Source organism: Anoplophora glabripennis, unplaced genomic scaffold (genome assembly GCF_000390285.2).
Source record: "Anoplophora glabripennis isolate ALB-LARVAE unplaced genomic scaffold, Agla_2.0 scaffold206, whole genome shotgun sequence".
In the NCBI taxonomy this organism is placed as follows: domain Eukaryota; kingdom Metazoa; phylum Arthropoda; class Insecta; order Coleoptera; family Cerambycidae; genus Anoplophora; species Anoplophora glabripennis.
Window position 1 is genome coordinate 655,077 of NW_019416733.1, and position 16,428 is coordinate 671,504.

At 33.1% G+C, this 16,428-nt stretch overlaps 2 protein-coding genes across 3 annotated transcripts in view; one reads left to right on the plus strand and one right to left on the minus strand.

The window, feature by feature from the left end:
* LOC108904721 (synaptic vesicle glycoprotein 2B-like) overlaps positions 1-11,734 on the minus strand; it is a 23,485-nt gene extending 11,751 nt beyond the window's left edge. Inside the window, exons 1-4 of the mRNA XM_023455344.1 lie at positions 11,154-11,734; positions 6,155-6,288; positions 3,064-3,285; positions 2,670-2,832 (exon numbers count right to left, since the gene is read on the minus strand). Of these exons, the coding sequence (XP_023311112.1) occupies positions 2,670-2,832; positions 3,064-3,285; positions 6,155-6,224 (455 nt within the window). The 5' untranslated portion in view covers positions 6,225-6,288; positions 11,154-11,734. The remainder of the gene's footprint in view (positions 1-2,669; positions 2,833-3,063; positions 3,286-6,154; positions 6,289-11,153) is intronic.
* A 119-nt stretch (positions 11,735-11,853) lies between these two features.
* On the plus strand, positions 11,854-13,303 carry LOC108904720 (dihydrofolate reductase). 2 transcript variants are annotated; one of them, XM_018707375.1, is made up of 5 exons: positions 11,854-11,961; positions 12,115-12,214; positions 12,278-12,563; positions 12,619-12,728; positions 13,081-13,303. In XM_018707375.1, the coding sequence occupies exons 2-5, from the start codon at positions 12,117-12,119 to the stop codon at positions 13,169-13,171; spliced, it is 585 nt and encodes a 194-aa protein (XP_018562891.1). In that variant the 5' UTR covers positions 11,854-11,961; positions 12,115-12,116; the 3' UTR covers positions 13,172-13,303. The 2 variants fall into 2 exon arrangements, with proteins under 2 accessions (XP_018562891.1, XP_018562892.1); XM_018707376.2 differs by lacking the exon at positions 11,854-11,961 and having other exon boundaries at positions 12,039-12,214.
* The last annotated feature ends 3,125 nt before the right edge of the window (positions 13,304-16,428 follow it).

A 16,428-nucleotide genomic window follows, 5' to 3' on the forward strand; every position in this document is an offset into this window, starting at 1 on the left:
ATTGATTATATTTAAAAATCGATTATAATAAAAATATTTTACATTAATATTGGTAAAAGGGTAGTTTATAAGAGTTGAAAATGGCAAAAGTAAAATATTCTTTCATAAACAATATAAGGGAATTTTTATTTTAAATTATTGCACAATTATAGCATTCCAAGATTTAAAATGTATTTTTTTATCATATTTTTAGCACAGGGGTGATTTATAAGGGTTGAAAAGTGTTATGAGATACAAATTCTTTCATAAGCAATGAGGGAATTTTTATTTTAAATAATTGCACCGTTAAAGCATTCCAAGCTTTTAAAAAGTAATTTTTTATCATTTTTGTCAATATAGGGGTGATTTTTAAGGGTTGAAAGGGAACAATTCTTTTACTAGCTATAAACTAACTTTTATTTTAAATAATTGAACGATTTAATCATTCCAAAACTTTAAGAAGTAATTTTTTATCATTATTTTTTGCATAGGGGTAGTTTTTAAAGGTTAAATAAAGGGTCGAAAAGATCAAATAGGTATATCATAAAATATGTTCGAGAACATGGAACATTATTTAATCTTGGTGCTTGAACAAGATTGTTATCAATAAAATGCTTAAAACTTAATTTTTTCAATTTTTTTCACTTATGGGTAGTTTTTACCCCTAAAATACAAAAAGCGTAAATCGTCACTTTTGAACTTGAGCCTAAGATGAGCCTTATTCTAAATTTTCATGCAAATCCATGCAGTTTCAAAGAATTCGGAGGCTGATTTTCAGCTTTAATGACTGTACTATCTGGTCTTTCTATTAGGTAGCTACCGTTGGACAACAATGAAAAATACGTCGTGCTGGAGCAGAATTACAGTAAGCTTCCTGCATTTTAAAGAGCCTCGAAGAAAATTGACGGAATATGGTATATAAAAACACTTCCGATCAGTCACAAGCAGTACAAGAGTGACGTTGAGCTTCTTGCAGTCCTTGGGTTCGAAGAAGCCCCTCCGCTTTTTGGTTGTTTTGGCTTCAGCTTCAACTCATACCAGTTAAATTTACCCAAAAAAAGATATTCGTTCTTTCTAGTTGCGTTTTATTTAACTAATAGCTGGTAGGTACTCACTATACACTTAAGCACAAAAACAGAGTTAGCCTAATTCTAACAGCGTTTCTGAGTCAACAGGACTGATTGAACTTGACTGACTAACTAACTACTTCTTTAGTTCAAATCTCAAATGGAGAATATTAGAAAAACGTAATACATTACTTTTGATAATTTCTGATGTGAAAAGATAANTAATATATCGGGTGTTCCACGTAAAAGTCCTCAGCCTCGTCAAGGAGTGCTACGAAAAGAGATATTTTGATTTTGAAAAAATCGATGATAGAGCTCATCGATGGATTCGTCAAGGAGTGCAACTTGATTTTTTTCAGAACAAATTGCAACAAGGTTTATCCGATACTTTGTTCAATTCTAAACAATTTTTGTCAAATGATTATTTTTCAAAATAGTAGATACAGTCATTGAAGCTTTTCACCTCTGAATTCTTTGAAACTGAACCGATCGACTTGAAATTTGGCAGACAGTTAGAGAAAAGGTCAATGAACATTAGTGACATAGCGGCGATTGACGCTTCCCATCCTGTTGGGGGTTGACACTCCTTCTCGGGGGTGGAAATTTTTTTTTTCAAAAATAACGCTGGAAATCGATAGAGAATCAAATTTTGAGCAAAAAATATTCGATGAATTTTTTCGAGAAATAGTTTTTCACGATTGAAAATTTGGAATTTTCAGGAAAAAAAACCACTTTCAAAGTATTTTTCGCGAATAACTCAAAAACTCCGCATTTTATTTAAAAAAGTGTAATGGACAAAAATGTAGGTTATAAATAAACAAAAAAAATTGTTTTTTAAAAGTTGTTGTATGTCCTATACAAAGCGAAACATGGTTAGTGGAAGGGGATTTGTTTTGGGGGGAATACTCGAATCGATGTATTCAACGTCAAATAACTTTGTCAGCACTTTCCAGCACATTATCACTTATAAGGAAGGTCGGGTAGCACAGGACCGGCACGTCCCACTAAACTCAAGGACGAATGTCAAATACCAACTAATCGTTCTGCAAACAACAACTGTCATTCTTTCTGTCAACTTTATGGACTTGATTAACAAACTAATAATTATTTCATTAAAAATAAACATAAATCTAAAGAAGTGCATTGCACTTTATGCTATTCTGTCCACAAAATTATGTCGAGATTTCGAATTTTGGTACTTAAATCAATTTCGAGATTTCGATAATTTTTTCTCGAAAATGATTCGGTTTAGAACAAAACTTTTAATTACGTGTAACTGAAGTCTAACGATAATCTACGTTCATAGTCGTTGTCAGTATGAACGACATGCAGATGAGATCCATTTTCTGTTGTTTGTATTGTTTCCCGTACTTTACTCCCCCCACAAATTGTCGAACAACAATTCATCCGGAAGCCTTCTACACGATTAATATAATTTAGATGTAGTCACAAATCGGAGACACTGAGGTACTTATGAGGTCGACAGGTTTTCTGGCCGGTAAATATTAGTTCGACGATGTTTCTTTTTTAATTGTTTCTATTGTACACCTCGTATTTTTTTGGATAACCCTTGAATTACCTTACTTATATCACGAACACCCTATATGAAACAATGCTGCCTACCTTGCTGTCATAAATGTGCCATAAGTGGGCATCACTGACGCCACTGCCGAAAACAGAGCCGCCACTGAGAGGGCGCTGATCAACGCTCTTCTCCGCCCTAAGTGATCTCCCAGAATGCCCCAGGCCAACGATCCTCCAGCCATAGCCAGCAGAGTTATTGAAACTAAAGAAAGGTGTGGTAAAACGTGTATATGATACTTGGAATAAAATTTATTTCATCGAAAGGTCACACTTTCAAAAATTAAATATTCCTAAACAAATATGTTTTGAGAGAATCAAGTATTCGCAAAGATTTGTTGATTAAGTACTATAAAATGAAAACTAAAAAGAATTCTGTAGTAAAAATGAAGTTTTCTTGTTTAATTTAAACATTTTATGAGCTTTTCTACCCTACCTAGCCATCCTTTCCGGTGCTCCCCGATGCACAAGTGTAGTTCAGCCGCAGGCATAATATATCCCAGAATAGTCAGTTCCGAACAATCTGCTGCAAGTCCCAATCCCAGGACGACCGCGAGCAGTAGTTGTGCTTTGCCCATCGCCGCTTGCGACAAAGCGTCTTCGTGGAAGCCCACCAAAGCTTCGCCATTGTGCGAAACGCCTCCACTGCTCGACGATACTAGAAATAATAATTTAGTAAATACTTAAAATGTTTATTCGATCCGTAAGATTTTGACGGTTGTATACATTACTAGAAAAAATTAAAGAAACGAAACATTTTCGGAAATTTTGTCGTGATTTTCGAAAGGTCCGTGAAAAATGGTTTGGAAGCTTTAAGTCTCTAGTTTCAAGATATTTAGACAAATGTCTTCGGTTAAAATCGTGTCAGAAATGACTAGAACTTTCTCAAAGGTCCAATAACTTTTCCAAGAAAATTAAAAAAAATATTTAAAATGCCTAAATTTTTCTCTTAAATTTAAACTACGTCTAATACAAAACTGTAGGAAAAGTCGAGAAAAATTCTTCTTTTTCATTTTGATAATAATTACATCATGTTTAGGAGCTATAAAGTTCCTTTATTTTTTACCACAGAAAAATTTGTTTGATGTATCAATTTGTGTGTACAAGCTGTAAAAGTTTCTCTCAACATTAGTATTTTCGTCAAAATTTGCAAATTAGCGATAGACCCTTCTGCACTTTTTTCAAAATGACGTCAAGGACGAAAAATAAAAATGTTCTTCAAAAACCATGTCAGGTCCTTGTATAGAATTCATCAAGTTTTCAAAACTGCTCTTGGATGTACTGTGCAGTAATTTCTTGCAGATATATAGATGATTAAAAACAAGTGTTATTTTTCATTCATAGCCATCGATATGCAGGTAACCAATAGTCGCACGGAGATCTTTCTAAAATCAAATTGAAGCTGAATAAATAAGGTAACTCTGTATTGATTGAGTTTGAAAAAGTTTTCATGAATCCATGGACAATCCGAAAAAAATAAAATTCTGGAAATCTTTTTTCTCGAGGTATTTCTTTTGATTGCTCGATAACAGTAGCTCAAAAAAATTGTTTGTCTAAAAACGCTTCTTTGTTTGCTTCGATACGACCAATTTTCACGAAGATACAGCCTTTCGAAAATCACTAATAAATTAATGAAAATTTTATGTTCCTTTAATTTTTTCCAGTAGTATAGGTTTACCTAAATAAGTGCGAGGAATATTGTGGTGATTCTTCGTTATAAGCCTCCTCTCCAGATTTATGGGGGAGAAAAATTTAGATTTTATTTTTTTATTGTTTCTAATTATACCTACTTATTAGAAAAAGACGGTCAATGTAAAGACCAACATGTGCGCCAAAGGGTGATTTGATTGACCGTAAAATTGTTGCTATTGCTGTATTTGTTAATTAATTTCGTTCGTTTTTTTGCAACTAAGTAATTGTTCAATTACTAAACGTTAATTTTAGAAGTCAATATTGTAGATATAGGTTATAATTGATCTAAAGAAACGTATCGAAAAAGAAAAATTTCAAAAAGTTGAAATTAAGTTGTCCTTTACAACTAACAAGGTGGGACGTGCAAAACAGATGTCCCAAGGTCAGGCAAAAGCCGCTCGGGAATTCGCTCTTTTTGCATTAAATAGAGCTTATTTTTACGATAATTAAAAAAAAGAGAAATCACCTACGCCTCTCTGTTCACATGATAACTTTTTTATAATGTTAATTGTTAATTAACTATTGGACATATCGGACCGGAATTTTAGAGACAATTAAAGAAGGGGTTAAACTTTTATTTTCAGAAACTTTTACATTGATAATTCATGTAGTAAACATACTAGCAGCAGTAAAAGTTAACGTTAATGAACGATCTGCGTTCGGGAGGAGCGCAGGGCCCGCGCATGCGTGTGAGCACTGCCCTCGTCGCGCGCGAGATTTTTGAACCGAATTTGAAACGTTCGTCAAGTCAAGAAAGTGCAATAAAATGTCTAGATACTAATATTTTTTTCGAATTTTCAGGTTTGTGATCTAATTCGACTAGAGTAAAAAACCTTTTTAATTAATTAATTTAAACATCATTCTGCAATGTTTGTATTTATGTACACTTAATTCAAACATTTAAATTTTCCTCTAGGGAACATATTATGTCACTTAATGAATTAATTTTTAAATTTATCTGTTTTCCATCTATTTGGCTACGTCGCTTTGGAAAAATATAAATACATATAAAAACATATTCTTTATATAAATGTTATAACGTAATAATTCATACATTTAGTTTCTTCTTAAAAAATACTAGGCCTGCAGCAGTTGAGGACTGATTTGAAACTATCATAGATATTTGACCAATTTGTAATTCGTGACTTTAGACTCGCTAAAAGCACATGGCAAATTATATGGCTTAGTTTGAAAATAATTTAAGTTTGTCGCAGAAACAAATCTAGCATGTAGTTTCCTTGATTTCATTAAATTACCAAACTGGTAAGGGTGGTTACTTCTACCCCATGTACCCGAAGAAGCTTATGAAATTATCCGCTAAATGCCACTTCGGTAGTAATATGAACGTAATTTCTGTGATTTTATCCATATTTACAGAAAAAAGAGAAACTAAATTTCTCTCTCCCCGTTTGAATGTCCATAAATAGTGAAGGGGGAAGGAGAGACTTTCTTTACATAAAATATCCTTTTTAATTTTCAACAAAGGCTCACCTTATTTCCTTCAAACTTAATTAACACCCTGTATATTTTCAAAGGACGAATCTCAGAGTGCATTCTAGTTACTCTCCGTTAATAATCAAAAGGGCCTTTCGCCCTTTGATATTTTAACGTTAAATAAGCCAGGGACATCTAGGTCACCGCGACATTTGCCCTTAAATGTTATAGTGCAGCTTATGAACCAAACTAGCTACGCCAATTCAGGTGATTACGTGCATAGGAAAGGATTACGTCACAAGATCTACGTCTCTAATCTCTAATACAACTCTTGACGTGGGACTGGTAAAGGGAATGAGTTGCAATGTCAGCATGCACTAAAGGTCATAGGAACAACATACGTCGAGGTTCGGTTGGCCCATTCTGTGTTGGCTCCAACGGAGGTACCAAACATGCTGATTCTTCACACATCCTTACCCCCTGCGGATCTTCTCCTGTTTATTGCATCCTCGCCGGTAAGGGCCTCTTCAGTCATCTGGATACGGATACGGAAATAATTTGTTATTGGCGTACTTTTAAGATATCAGTGTTTAAATAATACAACTGAAGAAAGAGATAAAAAAGCCTACGTTTAACAGTTTAAAAAAGACCAATGACGTAAATATAGCCTGCACTACGAGGAATGCTTTTTCAAGTGACCTCCTTGTAAATGGAATTAATAGAACAAAATTGTCCAAAGTTTATCTGAAATTATATGTAAGTAGGTAGGTACCTATTTGTAGAGTGGAAGAATTTATTGGAAAGCCTTACACTGCAGACATTCGTTTTGACACTACTAGTATCTGTAAAGCTGTATAATATATAAACTAAGTTAATCGTGATAGTCCAAGAGATCGTAATTATTTAAATATTTGAAAAAAATGATAATTTACTAATTTGATAATTGTTAGGCCACAAAACATATAAACCTTAATCCTTAGCCTTCAATGATAAAACGAGAATTATGGGTACAATGACTACCTTGCCATCCAAACAAGCAAAGGACCCCGCAGGTTCCTTATGGAAAATGGCTTCCAGCCGATAGCTCTGAAAATTAGGATTTGAATAGTTATCGAAGCGTAGATAAAAAGTTATCATAGGCACTAAGCTGAGAAAATTATATTTTCCGAGATATAGTCGCCGAAAAGTAGGAGTTATAGTACCGCGAGGTATAAATTGAAGAAAACTCATTGCAAGGTCAAATGAAGAGAAGCCGTGCAATCTGTCCAAAACACATATTTCTTAGATTGTCGGGATTACTGAATCCAAATCAGCCATCCATTCGGGTATACAGATGCTATACAAGGTATACAGTATACAGCGTGTCCCACTAGTGCGGAAAAGTCCAATATCTATGTTAAAATGAGGAATATATGAATTTTTCTTTTTGCTGTGTTGCCACATTTCTCGGAATGTACAAATTAAAAATATATTCAACTATACAGGGTGTTCGACTTTTCCTGGCCAGACACCAACTTTGGTTTTTTAAGTGGAAACACACATTTTTTATATTTTTTTCGGATTCTAGTCGATATTGGTTGCTTATATTTTCTGAAACTGACAGGTTATACTAATAGCTACTAAGCCCATTTTTTTATCAGATGTTTATTAATGATGACTCTTCCGATTCATGCTTCAAAAACTGGCCTGCGTTATACAGGGTGACCAAAATATCATGTCAAAGTTGCCAATTGAAAAATTGAAAAATCTCGAATTTTTTAAATGCAACACCCTGTATATTTTCATACCATGAGATGCAGAATTAAATTCTCTACAACTACCCACTTCTATGCCAAAATTCATTAGTTTTTCATGAAATCTCATTTTTATGAAAAAATGCGAAGTTTACAAATAGCTTGTATATAAAATAACGTAGTAGGCTCATGTCAAAAGATATTCTCGAAAATTTTCGATTCACATAAGGTTTAATAGAAAAGCGACAGTAATAATAGTGAAAGGAATTACTCTAAAGAAGAATTAGTAAATAAATAATAGAATAATTAGTAAAACTCATGGTAACTGTTTATTGACAAGTATTTACCAAACTAATAATCCAGATTTACAAAGACATCCTCATATAAAGTGTTTTGTAAAACTGAAGGGGATGTTTGAAACAATAAATGCAAATTATGAGAAGACAACAAGAACACACGCACGCAGTATCCAAAACAGTAAATTAACATCGTGCATTTCTAACAAAAGTAATAAAGACCTAGTTAAATTAGTAATTAACAGGTAGGTAACCGCTCAAAATGTCTGCCAATTTTCTCTAGACATTGACCAATTCTACGAGGAAAATTGGTAAATACTTGTCAATAAACAGTTACCATGAATTTTACTAATTATTCTATTATTTATTTCCTAATTCTTCTTTAGAGTAATTCATTTCACTATTATTACTGTCGCTTTTCTATGAAACCTTATGTGAATCGAAAATTTTCGAAAATATCCTTTGACAGGAGCCTACTACGTTATTTTATATACAAATATACAAGCTATTTGTAAACTTCGCATTTATTCATAAAAATCAGATTTCATGAAAAACTAATGAATTTTGGTATAGGAGTGGGTATAGCAAAGTTGTAGAGAATTTAATTCTGCATCTCATGGTATGAAAATATACAGGGTGTTGCATTTAAAAAATTCGAGATTTTTCAAATTTTCAATTGGCAATTTTGACATGATATTTTGGTCACCCTGTATAACGCAGGCTAGTTTTTGGAGCAAGATTCGGAAGAGTCATCCTTAATAAACATCTGATAAAAAAATGGGCTTAGTAGCTATTAGTATAACCTGTCAGTACCAGAAAATGTAAGCAACCAATATCGACTTGAATCCGAAAAAAATATAAAAAATGTGCGTTTCCACTTAAAAAACCAAAGTTGGTGTCTGGCCAGGAAAAGTGGAACACCCTGTATAGTTGAATATATTTTTAATTTGTACATTCCGAGAAATGTGGCAACACAGTAAAAAGAAAAATTCATATATTCCTCATTTTAACATAGATATTGGACTTTTCCGCAATAGTGGGACACGCTGTATACTGTATACCCTGTATAGCATCTGTATACCCGAATGGATGGCTGATTTGGATTCAGTAACCCCGACAATCTAAGAAATATGTGTTTTGGACAGATTGCACGGCTTCTCTTCATTTGACTTNGGTATAGCAAAGTTGTAGAGAATTTAATTCTGCATCTCATGGTATGAAAATATACAGGGTGTTGCATTTAAAAAATTCGAGATTTTTCAAATTTTCAATTGGCAATTTTGACATGATATTTTGGTCACCCTGTATAACGCAGGCTAGTTTTTGGAGCAAGATTCGGAAGAGTCATCCTTAATAAACATCTGATAAAAAAATGGGCTTAGTAGCTATTCGTATAACCTGTCAGTATCAGAAAATGTAAGCAACCAATATCGACTAGAATACGAAAAAAATATAAAAAATATAAAAAAATTTCCACTTAAAAAACTAAAGTTGGTGTCTGACCAGGAAAAGTGGAACACCCTGTATAGTTGAATATATTTTTAATTTGTACATTCCGAGAAATGTGGCAACACAGCAAAAAGAAAAATTCATATATTCCTCATTTTAACATAGATATTGGACTTTCCCGCACTAGTGGGACACGCTGTATACTGTATACCCTATATAGCATCTGTATACCCGAATGGATGGCTGATTTGGATTCAGTAACCCCGACAATCTAAGAAATATGTGTTTTGGACAGATTGCACGCCTTCTCTTCATTTGACCTTACAATGAGTTTTCTTCAATTTATACCTTGCGGTACTAACTCCTACTTTTCGGCGACTATATCTCGGAAAATATAATTTTCTCAGCTTAGTGCCTATGATAACTTTTTATATACGCTTCGATAACTATTCAAATCCTAATTTTCAGAGCTATCGGCTGGAAGCCATTTTCCATAAGGAACCTGCGGGGTCCTTTGACGTTTGACTTTGAACTCTTCCTTGGTAACATCATGCGTAGACTGAACATAACGAACTGTATTTTAATTATTAACTGTTGTATTGTTGTATTTCACGAAGTCTTATGAAGATCTGACATAAAACAATTAAGTCTTAACCAGCATTATAAGATTTTATTGTTAGAATTTAATCAAATTGATTTGCCGAGACTAATAAAGATCTAATATGTAACTAAAATGTGTTAATTATAGGTAGGTATTCATACAATTACTTAATGATTTACTTTCACTTTCAGAAGAGTTTATTGAATACTTATATGAATGATTATGTAACGAAAATAGGTTTTATTCCGAAAGCAATAATTTTCCTATTGGGTTCAATTTTAACGGTACGTCGCCATTTTGATTTATTTTTTAGAAAAACATTTTTTAATTTCGCTATTTTCTGTGTAAAAAGAATTTTATTACATGCAAAATATAATAACTAGGTTATATAACGTTAATAATAAAAATAAAATGATAATTTTTGTAAAACCTAATTTTTATGGGTATATATGAGTAATGAAAATTTAGAGTTAGTTCACAGTAAACTATTATTTGTCTTTTGAAAATTTTGAAAGCACCATCTTTAGGCCGGTTATCTACAAATGTATTGAAAATTTTTAATATAGGTAGGTACTTAGGTAATAAATAAAACGCTTTGCTGCCAAAATAGTAAATTAAAGCATTAATTGAAATCGAGTTTTTTTATGGTCCATGGAAGCCTGAATAAAACCTTTAGTCTAAGGTTAAATGATTTCTTCATAGGTATTATCAAGGCTTTCAAAGAAATGTGGATTCTTCATAAATAGAATAAGTTCTTATACCTATCTTACAAAATTGTGGTGAGAGAAGCTCATCTGAAATACTATAAATATTTCTTACACTTTATTCATATGCCGCATTATTCTTTTGTCTCCGTCTCCCTTACTATTAGACCTACCTAGTCTTACGTTATTGTGTTACAGGGTGCTTGTTTTAAAAATTTAAGTTAAGTTCATCTAAGACTTAACGACATTCTGGGGAGAATTTAAAATCAAATAAATTTTGTAAAATATGCCCGTCATACAGGTGTGCCAAATAATATATTTTTAGATATGTGTCACTCAAAGGAAGACATAATATAATTTCTGCATAATTTTAAATTGTCAAAATCAATAAAACTAGTTTTAAAACGGTTGCTCTAACACAGGACCTACTAAAAAAATACAAAAATAAAGCTTTTCGATAAATTAATAAGCTTGTATAGAGAGAAGCAAAGTCGTAAAAAAGTTATTTGTAAACAATACCGTAAATGGGTACGTATCTCACAGTTTATCTGCATAAATACTAACTGAGCAATTATTGGCAGCGATTTAATTACGGGTAACTTTCACATTAAACTCACCTGGGGTGGCTTTGGCAAACTAATAAAGGGAATTTATCGCAAAAGCTTCAGTATGTATCACGCTACCGGACATGATATTGATTAAACCAAGAAAGAGAACGATCAATAGCGCTGACATTATTTATCTTGTTCAATTTTTTCCTCTTCTGAAGTTAATTAATGCCTTGCACGGGCATTTTAAGGGGAAAAAAAGGAAAACATATACTAGATGTGATAATATGAAATTTACAAGGTATTTCGAAAATATATTTATTTAAATAAGCTTACGCACTAGAGGGCAGCGTTCTAGATGTAAAACTGAAGGGATGGAAACTAGAGTTATTAACCTGATGAAGACTTTGGTTAGGTATAGCAAACAACTAAACAATACCTTGCTATACTATTTTCAATTCCAACCAGTTTTAGTTGTTTAATAAATTAAAGGGAATTTAATTATATGTCAATTCAAAAATATGGGCAAATAATTGCAAAGTACTTGTAATATCTTAAGTAATTTAAAACTAAGAAAGTATGTACTGCACCTATTCAAAAATGTAATACAGATTCAATACATTTAAAATATCTTTGGTCACATGCATCGAAATTTGTATTAAAATGATCCTGGAATTGACAGTTCATCTAATTGGAAAATGCCTTCTGAACTGTGTTCTTTGTTCTATGGTCACAAGTTTCAAGATTGCCAAATGTCAAATGAAAAGCCCGCCTTTTACAAGAAAATTTGATGTTTTCTTTTTCTTGTATTCATTTACTTAATTCTACATATCAAGTACGAGCAGTACCATTTACGTTTTATCAAAGTGTTTAAATTGTAAGTAATATTTTTTTATTCTTCTAAATAAATTCGAAATTTCCCATTGTTTGCATTTAAAGGTTAAAATAATCTTGTTCATTATTATCTGAGGTAAAAGTTCCTCAAGTATCTCTATTTCTAACTTGTGATGTCCATAACTTTATTTTTCAGGCATGAAAAATAAAGCAATGGTGATCAAACTTAATTTAATAGCAGCGGCTTGTGAAAACATGGGTATTGGGAAAGGTAATAATCTACCTTGGCGACTAAGGTAAGTCTGACGAATATATAAAACTAGCTAGGAACAAAATATTCAAATGCAAATGTGTTCTAGAACTGAATTGGATTATTTTACCCGTATGACTTCGGCAACTGTGGACAAAAATAAGAAAAACATCGTTATTATGGGTAGGAGGACATGGGATTCACTTCCCAACAAATTCAAGCCTCTAAGCGATAGGATTAATTGCGTCTTATCTAGATCAGATTTGGACTTGAAGAAATATCAGGACGTGCATACGTTTAAGAGCTTAGAACAGTGCCTGGAAAAAATAGGAAATTCTGAATTTCGGGACCGTTTTGAAACGGTTTGGATCATTGGCGGGACTAATGTTTATAAAGTAAGTCCTCAAAATTGAAAATTTTAAAGTGTAATAGTTTTATTTTTGTTTTTAGGAATCTATGGAATCGGAACAATTTTATAGACTTTACTTAACGAAGATTTTTAAACATTTCGACTGTGACACTTTCTTTCCAAAGATTCCAGACAATTTGATAGAAGTCAGGTAAGTCAAAATATGTAGATAGTAGAATTTATTCATTACAGAGGCATATTTGAGTCTATCTCATTACTAGGCATTATAACTAGAGTTTGATGTTTGTGTGCGAAGTCAGTTGATAGAATAGCTTGGATGAGACATTTTCAAATTTCTTTAGACGGAGTGACCCATATTAACGAGAAATTAACCATGAAAACGTCAAACTCTAGTAATTTAGTTTAAAAGTAATTAATTCTGTTTGGAAAATACTTAACTTGATGATTTAATAGCAATATATTGAGTTTAGTGACATATTTGGAAGCGAATACTTCCTTTTGCCAGTAATTACGTCAATTGCAACAATTGCGTGGGTTTTTAGGGACCCCGCAGTCCCCGAGGGAACCCAGAAGGAGAAAGATGTCGAGTTTGTTTATCACGTTTACGAAAATCCTAATTTTAAAGCATTGTGATCCACGTTTACTGTAGATCGCACTTATTTCCACTGGTGTACATCATAAAAAAGGTAACATCACTTCCAAAGAAAAATATGTAGTGTAAGGATGTTTGTTGTTGTTATTAAGGATAAAAAAATGTTGCATTTCTTGGTTGTTTTCATTAACACAATCCACAGCACCAAATTTTTTATTTACAAAATTACATTTGACAATTAAATTACAACGGAACTTTCAGTAATAGACGAAGAAAAAGTTCTCCAAATATATACAGGAAAAATACCAATCCATAAACATCACATAGCCAAAAGTACAGGGTGACCGATATATCTCAGACAATCCGTTTTTCTTCAAAACTGAAGTTAATTAAATTTTGAAAACGGCGTTTCTAGTGGCCGTGACTGCCCAGGTGGCACTCTAGTTATTATTTTTTTTAATAAATATACCAGTTTTGATTTATTTGAATAAAAACCATCGAATGTGAATGGTCACTGCTACTCAACGCCTAGGTCTTCAAAAGGCTGGACTGGCAGAGAGCAACCTGCTATTTTGCGGGTACTATGAAAGCAAAACCTGTTACACTGCTAGCCGAAACAATTTCTAAACCGATATCACCAGAAACAGCTACTCTGTGGACTAATTGAATTATTTACACAAAATCTAGTAAATAGCTAGGATTATTCAACTGAACCCACCAGACATATACTGGTTTCGGTAGGACAATCCAGTTATTTCTGGCGTCTCGGTATAATTTAATGCTGGTTGAGGTATTAGTTTGTAGAGTAATTGTTTTCTGCGATATCGTCAATGTAAAAATTCAGTGTCGTCAGTGCAAAAGAGGTGCTATTCAAAAATCGAGAAATAAGTCGAACTACTAAATTTCAACTTCCGATTTCTCAAAGACGAAAAATGATATCGGGATAAATCCAAATGCGTTTTAAAGAGTAAGTATAATATTTTAAGACCACATTTATGGTTTTAGCAAAAAAATTTAACCTATTCATGTAACACAACCTCAAATATGTCAAAAATTCGCGATTTTGGCACTTTTCAGGTTAGGGTATCTCGAAATCCAGAGCCAATTGAGAAATTTGGACCTTGGATTCGAGTTCAGCACACCAAAATCCTTCGGAAAAGTACAGTTTGCTTTCTGGGTTAGGGGGTCGGACAAATTTTGCCGTCCAGTGTTATTATCGTGTTACCTCAGTATATGGCAGTTTTTAGGTCCGAATTTTTGACACATGCACCGATTGACGTGAAATTTTAACAGTAAGTAGAAAATTGCTCAAGAAACAAAAGTTACATAGTGCCGATGTGTGCTTCCACCCTGGGGGTGAATGCTACCCCTTCTCGGGGGTGGCAATGAAGGCACTCATTTTAATCGCAAAAATCAATAGAGGGATGAATTCTAAGCAAAAAATGCTCCATAACGTTTTTTCCAAAAATTAATATTTTCCGAGTTATTTGCGATTGGAAATGTTGACTTTTCATCTAAAAAGTGCATGTTTTTCAACAATTTTTGATAAATAACTCGAAAACCTTGCGTTTTATCAAAAAAACCCATACAAAGCAAAAATAAAGCTTTTGAAATAACGAATCGATTCATTTTTTGTTGATTACCGTAGATGTAATAATAACCGAATTATCACTCTCTAAAGGTGATTGTTTATTTTTCGGGAAGTAAAATCGAACTTTTACCGTAAAACAATGGCAAAAGAACTAATTTTTCGAAGAAATTGAATATAACCTTTTTTAAAGTGCTTGGAAAGACCTTTAAAATGCCTTTTGAAAATATTTCGTAGCTCAAAAACTGGGGGAGTTATGATGAAAATAAAATGGTCATCTCACTTTTTCGGAGAAAAAATCAACAATAAAATCTATGGTTGAACCATAAAAATATAAACTAAGCGTAATCCATGTACAGTCGACTTTATTTAGGTACTATTAATAGGCTCTGCAAGTTTGACCGGTTTAGAATGTCTAAATTAAAAAAAAAGTTTGAAATGAAAAAAAAAAATTAATTTTTTAAAAAATATTCTTTTTTTTCGAAATAACTCAAAAACTAAACAAGCTACGTGAAAAATGCTAGAGTTCAAAATTAAAGGTCTTATTTTTTATAATATTTTTGCTGTTTCAATTTTTCTGTAGAGCAAAAATTAACTGAGGTATTACGTTTTTTAGTTTGCATTTGCGTGTAAGGACCACCTTCTTTGAGCCCTTAAAACCTAAAAATCTCGAAAACGAAGAATTCAAGACCCTTCCACTATAAAGGTTGATTTGTAGCTCTTGCAATTCCCTGCAAATTGCTTTTTGGAGCGATGAAAAATATTAAAAATTAAAAAAGTTATTGTGAAAAAATGAATTGTATTATTCAGTGAAAATTGTCGGATTGTGTAAATGGCTTAATTTCCGAGGCGTAATACACGCACAAACACACACACGCACATGTCCAAACAGAGGAAGTTGACAGTAATGCTTATTCTATTGGCATAACACTTAAATCTGTTTTAATTGTCAGTGTTGCGAGAAACAACCACTCCAAGGGCTATATGCCCCTACTGGCATTGAATTATACTCGCAACACCTAGTGCAACAGCTAGGGTCGTTCGTCAGTTTAACCCACCAGACACAGACAGGTTTGGGACTTATTACTCCTCATAAGTGTGTTATAGGTGAGACAACCTACGAACGAACCAGCTGTTTTGCGTCCCTATTGTCACGACAAGGAAATACCTTGCACGCGGGAGCGCAAATGGCTTCATCTGTCGTGCTGACTCCCAACTGTACCATTCAAATGGCTACAGTAGGAAGCGACCTGTTATGTTGCAGGTACTTGTTGCACGACTGCCACCCGCAGAGGGCGAAGACAATGTTTTAATTGTCAGTGTTGCGAGAAACAACTACTCCGAGAGATATATGCCCTTACCGGCATTGAATTATACTAGCATTTTCATGAAAATCAGTGCATGTATCAAGAATTCGGAGGTAATACCCTATTTTTACCGTTGTATACTGGACTATGTGTATGTGAATGGGAAGATTACGACAACTTGACAGATTGTCGACCCTACACATTTTGTAGTAACCGACTGTTTGAAGGGACAATTCCGATTCGTACCGTTAAATTTGAATTGAATGATAAAATTTTAACCAACCATTAAAATTGAATTGATATTTTGCAAATTGCAAAATTGTTTAAAAATGTAAGACATCAGTTCCCTTACAAGACGTTAAATGTGAAACACTTGTTTAAGAAATTCACTTTTTGATACATT